Below are 9,017 nucleotides of genomic sequence, written 5' to 3' on the forward strand. Positions count from 1 at the left end.
ACCTCCTCCTTAAATACAGCGACCCTAAGTGGGTTCAGTTTGTTTTTTCCCCTGCATATTTACGGTATATTGTGAAACTGAGCAGGTATATTTTGGTATATTCCCGCGGGCCAGTCGTTATATTTTATCGATAAATTCGCGGTCACACTGTTGCCAACGTTTTGCCTGTCAAATAAAAATTTTCACAAAAGTAGTTTTTCCACTGCAATTTAGAATAGAATCAAGGCCCACACTCAACATGGGCAAAAGTGATGCAGAAAGTGACTCGAGCAGTGGCTCCAGCAGCAGCAGTGGCTCCTCGAGCAGCTCATCCAGCAGCGGCGGCAGCGGCAGTGGCACCAAAAGTGATGCTGGCAGCCGTAGCCGCAGTCGTCGTACCAGCGGGCAGGAGGAGGAAGAGCAAGAAGAAGAATTGCAACAGAAGAAGAAGAAGGTGGAAGATGTGACGCCGGTAGCAAAGGAGGAGAAGCCGCCAGCAGACAAGGAGGAGGCAGCTCCACCAGCATCGAAAGATGTGGAAAAGAAAGAGCCACAAAAGGTGGAGCCACAGCAGCAGCAACAAACCGCAGCAGAGCAGCCGGAAAAACAAGCAAATATTGACACTGCCACAGCTGCTGCTTCTGCTGTTGACACGTCTGTGGCTGGCGTGGAAAAAGCGGACGCAGCAGAGGCACCGCCAGCAGAGCAAGAAGAGAGAGAAGAGGAAGCTAAAACAAAATCAAGTGAAGCGGAAACAGAAACCGAAACAGCTGCTGCCCCGCAACAACCGCTGGAAGCCGCTGACGCCGCCGCCTCAACTGTGACTAATGCCGAGGAGAAACCGCAGGCGGAAACTGATAAAGATCATTCCGTGACCACCAATGGAGAGGACAAAGTGGCAGCCACAGCAGCAGCAACAGCAGCTGCCAGTCCATCGAATCACATTGAAGAGGGCGAAATAAGTGATGTAAGTATTGATCACACGCAAATTTACACCACAAGAAACTCAAGGCAAACCCTGCCATTCCTTACTCCCCCCCAGAAGGACGACGACGATGTTGTGCCGCCTGCAGCTGTGCAGAAGCAGCCACTGGCCAGCGAAGTGCGCAAACGTAGCCGCAGCGGTGATGAAAAGTCGCACAATCGGCGACGCAGTTCCAGCCGCAGTCGCTCGCCGCGCAACCGCAACCGTCCACGTCGCACACGGACCCGCACACGCAGTCGCAGTAAGAGTCCCAAGCGTCGCCGTTCCAGCTCCTTGGAGCGGAGACGTCGCGAGCGTCAGAAGCGCCACGAGGAGCGCGATAAACGCGATGAGGTGCGGGCCAGAGAGCGCGAGGATCGTCGGCGCAAGGAAAAGTCACGCAGCAGTAGGCGGGAAGACTCCCGCGAGCGTTCCCGGCATAGATCCAGTGACAAGCGACGCTCCAGCGATAAGCGGCGCTCCAGCTCGAGTGGCGGCTCCAAGCGGGCGGCATCCGCCATCGCAGACAACTCGACGGTCACAAATCCCACGGCCAAGATCACCGAACGCCAGCGTCGCACTGTGGATGTGCTGACATCGCGCACGGGGGGCGCATACATACCGCCAGCGAAGCTGCGACTGCTGCAGGAGGGCATCACAGACAAGGCATCGGCTGCGTATCAGCGCATCGCCTGGGAGGCGCTCAAGAAATCGATTCACGGATACATCAACAAGGTGAATGTCACGAATATTGCCATCATCACGCGCGAATTGCTGCGCGAGAATATTGTGCGTGGACGGGGATTGCTGGCGAGGAGCATCATTCAAGCGCAGGCTGCCTCGCCCACATTCACGCATGTCTATGCCGCACTGGTGGCGATTATCAATTCGAAATTCCCGAATATCGGAGAGCTGCTGCTGAAGCGTTTGGTCATACAGTTTCGTCGCGCATTTCGGCGGAATGACAAGCTCGTCTGCATGTCCTCCACTCGGTTCATTGCTCATCTGGTGAACCAGCGTGTGGCGCATGAGATTTTGGCACTGGAAATTCTCACGCTGCTGGTGGAGACGCCCACCGATGACAGCGTGGAGGTGGCCATTTCGTTCCTCAAGGAGTGCGGCATGAAGCTCACGGAGGTCTCATCCAAGGGCATTGGCGCGATCTTTGAGATGCTGCGGAACATCCTACACGAGGGCAAGCTGGACAAGCGCGTGCAGTACATGATTGAGGTGCTGTTTCAGGTGCGCAAGGATGGATTCAAGGATCACTTGGCAATTGTCTCAGAGCTGGAGCTGGTGGAAGAGGATGAGCAATTTACGCATTTGATGATGCTGGATGAGGCCACCGAAACGGAGGATATATTGAGTGAGTAAAGGCAGGGAAAACCCACGCTTATACCTCTGACTTATACCTGAACCCATAATCTCCTTTCAGATGTCTTCAAATTCGATGAAAACTTTGCCGAAAACGAGGACAAATACAAGGGGCTGAGTGCGGAAATACTCGGCAGCGATGATGGCAGCGGTTCGGGCTCTGGCTCGGGCTCCGACTCCGACAGCGATTCGGATGGGGAGGCCAACTCCGATGCGGAAAAGAAAACCGATGCCGGCGATATTATAGACAACACAGAAACGAATCTGATTGCCCTGCGGCGCACCATTTATCTGACGATTAACTCCAGTTTGGATTACGAGGAATGCGCCCACAAGCTGATGAAAATGGAACTGAAGCCCGGGCAGGAGGTGGAGCTGTGTCACATGTTCCTCGATTGCTGTGCCGAGCAGCGCACCTACGAGAAGTTCTATGGCCTCTTGGCCCAACGTTTCTGCAACATAAATCGCATGTACATACCGCCCTTCGAGGAGATCTTCAAGGACACGTACCAGACAACGCATCGCCTGGACACGAATCGTTTGCGGAATGTCAGCAAGTTCTTTGCCCATTTGCTCTTCACCGATTCCATCAGCTGGGATGTGCTGGACTGTGTGCTGCTAAACGAGGACGATACCACTTCCTCGAGTCGCATTTTCATCAAGATTTTATTCCAGGAACTCGCGGAATACATGGGCCTGAGTAAACTCAACTCTAAGCTGAAGGAGGAGGTGCTGGTGGAGAGTCTGGCGGGGCTCTTTCCCAAAGATAATCCACGCAACACGCGCTTCTCCATTAACTTTTTCACGTCCATTGGTTTGGGTGGCTTGACCGATGATCTGCGACGTTTCCTGAAGACAGCGCCCAAGGCAGTGCCCGCCATCAATTCAGAGCTGCTGCTGGCCACGGGCGGCAATCCTTTCCGTGAGCCAGGAACAGCGGCAGATGCAGCAGCGGCAGCGCCCATTGCCGTGGGCAGCTCCTCCGACGGTTCCTCTTCGAGCTCCAGCAGCAGTTCCAGCGATGATGAGGATGAGGAGGAGCAAAAGTCAAGCACCAGCGACGAGGACAGCGACAGCGAATCCTCCAGCTCCGAGTCGGAGCCACAGCGCAAGCGCAAGGAAAAACGCAAGAAGAAGCCCAAAAAGCAACGCGAATTGGATCTCAAAAAGTCCAAGGATAAAAAAGATAAAAAGAAAAAGTCCAAAAAGGAAAAGGATAAAGAGCGGGAGAAGGAACGCGAACGCGAGGAGAAAAAGAAACGCGAAAAGGAAAAGAAAAAGGCCGCCAAGAAGAAGTCAAAACGCAAGCGCAAGCATCAGCAGGAGAGCTCCAGTTCGAGCAGCAGCAGCAGCTCCGAGGCAGCCAGCTCCACATCCTCGTCAGAGGCGGCCTCCAGCAGCGACGAGGACGACAGCGACGGTCAGCCACCGCCAAAGATGCAGCGCCAGGAGCAGGGCAGCCACAACCACAACAGCAACAAATTTAAGGGCCGCAAGGACGAAAGCGACGGGTTCAATCTGGAGGGACCACCAGCAATGGTACGTGAAAAGGAACGTCAGTTGCATCATCAACTGAATGGCAATGGCTCCAGAAAGCGGGAGCCATCACACCCCTCCGCACACGAAAGACAACCAGAGCGACGAGGAGAACGCGAGGCGCGTCGTGGAGACTCGCGTGGACGTCGTGGAGACTCTCGTGGACGTCGTGGAGACTCCCGTGGACGCCTTGGAGAATCTGTAGGTCGCCGTGGAGACTCCCGTGGACGCCTTGGAGACTCTGTTGGTCGCCGTGGAGACTCAAAAGGACGTCGTGGAGAGTCCCATGGCCGTCGCATCGAGAGAGCAGAGCCCCGTAGCGGTCGCAATGGCAGTGAACGTGACAGAGACCGTGATCAGGAAAGGAAACGTGAACGTGAACGTGAACGCGATCACGAACGTCGTGACAAGCGTGACCGGGATCGTGAACAGCCGCGAAATCGTGAACGTTCCCGTGAGCAGGAGCGCAGCAGCCGAAAAGAACGTGAACGCAGCGCCCACAAGCGTGTGTCAAAGGGGCGTGGATAGGTTGATGATAATATCTCTAGACTGTATAACGACAAAAAAATTCACCCCACATGCAAATATTTTTTTTTAAATATTTTTATGTAAACTGTGTACAAAGAAAACCGCATCCAAGCTATAACGATTGTAAATGTACTGCAAAAATAAACCAATTTTATTACACGATATCTTCACTCTTTCCTTTTTTCGCTGTTAAATTAATTTAATTAAATTTAAAATTCGTAGCCAAGATGGCCGCACACAACGGCTACGCCACTGCTACCCGAGGCGAACGTCGATGGCGCACAGCTGTTGCACCCCAGTCTTAGCGTCTCTGAAATCCGCGTCAAAGCAACGCTGAATTAGGGTTGCCACACGCGCAGCCCAAGTGCCGAAAATTTTGGACTGGCAACTCCCTTTTCGCATAAGTGTCGTCTGGCGTGAACACGCGGATTTCACTTGGTGGATTTTCAAATTGATAAATAAGGTAATTATGAGTGCCATCCGATGAAATAAATATGCGGCAAATGCTAATGAATGTACCCCAAACATTATGCAGCTGAAAACAAAATGACCAAGAAGCGCCGTAACGGAGGGCGGAACAAGCACAATCGCGGCCATGTGAAGCCCGTGCGCTGCACCAACTGTGCCCGCTGTGTGCCCAAGGATAAGGCCATCAAGAAGTTCGTCATCCGCAACATTGTGGAGGCGGCCGCTGTGCGCGACATCACCGAGGCCAGCATCTGGGACTCGTACGTGCTGCCCAAACTCTACGCCAAATTGCATTACTGCGTCTCGTGCGCAATTCACTCCAAGGTGGTGCGCAATCGTTCCCGCGAGGCACGTCGCATCCGTACGCCGCCACTCCGCTCCTTCCCCAAGGACATGGCCCGCAACAACCAGAATAGGAAGTAAATTTCAACTTTTATCATCTTAACTGGAGAAACTTGGATGCTTATGGCGTGCGGCTACACACCAACAACAACAACAGCAGCAGCAATTAATCAACTAGAATCCATCAGCTGTATGAACTAGAACAAGTTTTCGATATGGCACTGGTCTAACCGGCGAGAAGCGGACGAAATATAAGCATCCAGTTTTTACATTACACCCCCGAATATCCAATTTTCAGTGGTTTTAACGTGGGAGAGTGGAGACAGTCGACAGTCTCATGTGTGGCAGCAGGCACATCCATGAGCGGGCAGCAGGCAGGCAGCATCACTTGTTTCCTGAACGGATGCGCGGCGTAGTCAGTCGTCTGTGATATCTCATTTCCGGCACCTGTTTCCCCATACGTTCCAAGTGGAGCACAGCAGAATGAGCAGCAGTTTTCATTTCATTACTTTCTGGCCATTGCTATTCCTTCGTTTAACCCTTTAAATGGTTGATTTTGTGCTTGAAGTTTTGCAGATTTTTGGCAGCAGGTGAGAATTTGTGCGGCCATTGAACTTCAGCCCTTGCACTTTCCTTGCTGAACTAATCCAACATTAAGACACCTCTGGAAGGCTTTAAACTAATTCGCAGTTCACAATGTAAATACTTCATATTAGTATTGGTTGTATACCTCTATTTTTCATACTCTAATAGTTCATTATCTCATTTTTCTTGTATTCTGCAATTTCTGCCCCGAATTGGCGGGAATTTTGTGATGTGCCGCCAAATGTGATGTTTCCAACTCTTGTTGAAAACGACTAAGATGGAAGCAATTGTACAACAATTCCGCCAGCAATTCTTATAAGAAAAAATGAATAAGATAAGTCGGGTAAACCGGCTTATGTGGCATCAAGACGTGTTGGTTTCGGTCTAAATTGTGTTTGTAGGCTGCGGCAAAAAAAAAACAAAGTGCATGTAGCAAAAATGTAAGGCAGCATAGTACTGGAAACGGCCGACAATCTATTCTGAGCTTGACGTGGCGCCACTGTAGCGTCTTAGAATTACGTGTACATTGCATGTAGACAAGTTGTTTAGGCGCGAGAGTGTCCCTAAATGGATAATTTAATTAGGGATATATAAAATTCTGAATAATTGCTGTTAATGAATGGTTGCCTAGTTTACGCGTTGTCAACTTTCAACCAATGAAAAGGGAACTTGTTTTTAAGGTACAGGCGTAGTGCTGCATAGATCGTCAAAGCTCTCATACCCATCAAACTCAATTAGTTACAGGGCATGCCCACGCCATACTGTTTTTTGTTGTTGTTGGCATAAATTACACAGACGTGAGCGCAAAGGCAAATGAGAGTTTGGAGGGGTGTGGGCTGTTGGATCTGGGACCCCCCATTGGGGGTCACATGCGTGTGTGTGTGCGCGCACTTCCTTTTTCCTCCCCTTCTTGCCAATTCCCTTTTTTTCTTGGAGCCTTCGAGGAGTTTCTTGTTTTTTTTGCTTCTTTTTCGCTTGTTCAGCAGCAGTGTGGCAGTGGCAGTGGCAGGCCAGGCCAGGCGTTGGGGCTGAATTATGGTTTTCGTTTTGCTGTGCAAATAAAACGTAGACACACTCCTAAGCAGCAGCAGCCGTTGATCATTTAGCATAACTTAAATGGAATTCACAAAAGGCTGAAACAAAGGGTCACACAAGGGTTAATGAAAGTTATGACGGAGAAGCAGAGAATGCGAGAGAGAGAGAGAGAGAACGCGCGCACAGATGACGGAAAAACAGACTTTATTCAACAACCAAAAATTTTGTGATGCATTCGCATAAGTAGCAACATTTAATCCACATCATCGAGTATATCCGCCACAAGTATCACCATTTGAGCACATTTTCCTTGGTTTTCTCATGCTTCAATTCCAGGGTGGACACCGCTCAGCTTCCCCTCGTAGACGCCCGAGTAGACATCGCTCCAGAGATGCGAGAGCGGCGGTTCGCCATCCTTGCGTGCCGCACGTGTGGCCACCTCCATCTCCAGACGCGCCATCTGACTGATCTCTTGCAGCTCGTCCGCCGTGAGTATCTGCTGTTCCAGGCAGAGCGCACCAAAGCCCTGGATTGGATCGTGTTGCTGGCGCACCTTTTGGATCTCCTCGCGTGTGCGGTAACTGGTGCCCGGATCGGACATTGAGTGTCCGCCATAACGATACGTGCACAGCTCCAGGATTATTGGACCTTCTTGCTGGGCATGTTTGATGGCAAACTCCGTGGCACTGCGCACGGCCAGCACATCCTGGCCATTCACCCAGATTCCTGGCATCAGATCGCCGCGCGTGTAATAATTCACGTTCGCGGCAGCCCGCTGCGAGCTCGTGCCCATGCCATAGTTGTTGTTCTCGCAGACGAAGATCATTGGCAGCTTCCACAGCAGCGCCATGTTGAAGCACTCAAAGACCTGGCCCTGATTCGCGGCACCATCGCCGTATAGCGCCAGGCAGACGCCGCCATCCTGCAGATACTTGCTCGTGAGTGCCACGCCAGCGCCCAGAGGCACCTGATCGCCGACAATCCCGGTGCCGCCATAGAAGTTCCGTCCGTACATGTGCATGGAGCCGCCCTTGCCGCCGGAACAGCCACTTCGACGACCCGTCAGCTCCCCCAGCACTCCGCGAGCGGACACACCCATCATGTAGGCCCAGCCATGGACACGATAGCCGGTGATGAGCTTATCGTTGCTTCGCATAGCCGCTCGTATGCCCACGGCACAAGCCTCCTGCCCCATGTAGAGGTGGCAGAAGCCGCGCACCAGCTGCTCCTTGTACAGCCTCGAGGCAGCCGATTCCAGCAGCCGCACTGTCAACAGCTGGCGGTAGTACTCCCTGGCCTGCGACTTCATGATGGCCACCGCACGCGCGGGTCCTGCATTGAGGCGATGCAACTTGAAGTCCTTCGGCAGATACACCACACGGTACTCGTCGCCAAGATTCAGCTCCTGGGGGGATGCATTGTTCAATGGTTGGCTCTGGCTTTCCACAGTTTCTTCGACACATGGCGCCAGAGGCTGAGCGGAGGAGCAGCGCAACAGAAGACGACTGTCCAGACGGCTGGAAATTTTGCCTGCCACCTTGAACATTTTTAAAACGATTATTTTCAATGTGAAAGTAGTTTCGTTTGGAAAAGAGTCAAACGGATAAGGAAGAGACTACTATAGATCCCCACAAAAGCCACCCAAAAATCGTTCACCATTGTTTGTTACTCTTCTCGCTATTTATATTGTCTTTGATGGCAAATAACCTCATAAATACCAGTGGATACAACAACAATATATTTTCCTTTTTTCATATATCTTGCCATATTCACATTCATTTGAATTGCTCTTTCAATTGCTGTAACAGACACGTGTACTATATACCTCAATTGTTTCACCATTCTATGGGGTTTCATTGGCGGCATGATAACCTTTTGCACTTGGACACTTTTTTTTGTTGTCCCTCTCACAATTGTCGCTTTGTCGCTCTGTCTGTGCGCTCGCTCTATCGATTCCACTCTGCTGTAGCCTTTCATGCTCTATTTTTACTTTAATTTCCGCTATATTTTTGTGCCTCTGCGCGTGAGGCCTCCACCCACACATTCACTTACGATTCCCATATCCTTTTTTTACATTTTTTGTGGCTTTTGCTTTTGCGAGTACCTAATGCCATGGCCAGAACAAAACACTTTCACTGTCCCCACAGATATACATTTGTTGTTGTTGCTGCTGCTGCTGCTGGAAAAACTCTGTGAATCGTAAATA

The 9,017-nt window shown here is 51.2% G+C and overlaps 3 protein-coding genes across 6 annotated transcripts; 2 read left to right on the plus strand and 1 right to left on the minus strand.

The window, feature by feature from the left end:
* The first annotated feature begins 124 nt into the window (after positions 1 to 124).
* LOC117582466 (pre-mRNA-splicing factor CWC22 homolog) lies at positions 125 to 4,545 on the plus strand. 4 transcript variants are annotated; one of them, XM_034270193.1, is made up of 4 exons: positions 125 to 946; positions 1,022 to 2,309; positions 2,379 to 4,058; positions 4,122 to 4,545. In XM_034270193.1, the coding sequence occupies exons 1-4, from the start codon at positions 239 to 241 to the stop codon at positions 4,379 to 4,381; spliced, it is 3,936 nt and encodes a 1,311-aa protein (XP_034126084.1). In that variant the 5' UTR covers positions 125 to 238; the 3' UTR covers positions 4,382 to 4,545. The 4 variants fall into 4 exon arrangements, with proteins under 4 accessions (XP_034126084.1, XP_034126085.1, XP_034126082.1 ...); XM_034270194.1 differs by having other exon boundaries at positions 125 to 669; positions 886 to 946; positions 2,379 to 4,545; XM_034270191.1 differs by having other exon boundaries at positions 2,379 to 4,545.
* A 153-nt stretch (positions 4,546 to 4,698) lies between these two features.
* LOC117582468 (40S ribosomal protein S26) lies at positions 4,699 to 5,475 on the plus strand. Its single transcript, XM_034270200.1, has 2 exons — positions 4,699 to 4,844; positions 4,917 to 5,475. The coding sequence occupies exon 2, from the start codon at positions 4,928 to 4,930 to the stop codon at positions 5,270 to 5,272; it is 345 nt and encodes a 114-aa protein (XP_034126091.1). The 5' UTR covers positions 4,699 to 4,844; positions 4,917 to 4,927; the 3' UTR covers positions 5,273 to 5,475.
* A 1,650-nt stretch (positions 5,476 to 7,125) lies between these two features.
* LOC117582338 (pyruvate dehydrogenase E1 component subunit alpha, mitochondrial-like) lies at positions 7,126 to 8,389 on the minus strand. Its single transcript, XM_034269990.1, has one exon. It carries the CDS (start codon positions 8,355 to 8,357, stop codon positions 7,131 to 7,133), a length of 1,227 nt encoding a protein of 408 aa, XP_034125881.1. The 5' UTR covers positions 8,358 to 8,389; the 3' UTR covers positions 7,126 to 7,130.
* Between the last annotated feature and the right edge of the window lie 628 nt (positions 8,390 to 9,017).

The sequence above is a fragment of the Drosophila guanche genome, unplaced genomic scaffold, assembly GCF_900245975.1.
Source record: "Drosophila guanche unplaced genomic scaffold, DGUA_6, whole genome shotgun sequence".
Classification (NCBI taxonomy): Eukaryota; Metazoa; Arthropoda; class Insecta; order Diptera; family Drosophilidae; genus Drosophila; species Drosophila guanche.

Excerpts from the sequence above, each read along its gene's own strand:
- LOC117582468 (XM_034270200.1), top strand. The coding sequence starts at position 4,928 with ATGACCAAGAAGCGCCGTAACGGAGGGCGGAACAAGCACAATCGCGGC.
- LOC117582466 (XM_034270191.1), top strand. The coding sequence starts at position 239 with ATGGGCAAAAGTGATGCAGAAAGTGACTCGAGCAGTGGCTCCAGCAGC. Across the intron at positions 947-1,021 it reads AAGAGGGCGAAATAAGTGAT|AAGGACGACGACGATGTTGT; the intron begins GTAAGTATTGAT and ends ACTCCCCCCCAG. Across the intron at positions 2,310-2,378 it reads CGAAACGGAGGATATATTGA|ATGTCTTCAAATTCGATGAA; the intron begins GTGAGTAAAGGC and ends ATCTCCTTTCAG.
- LOC117582338 (XM_034269990.1), bottom strand. The coding sequence starts at position 8,357 with ATGTTCAAGGTGGCAGGCAAAATTTCCAGCCGTCTGGACAGTCGTCTT.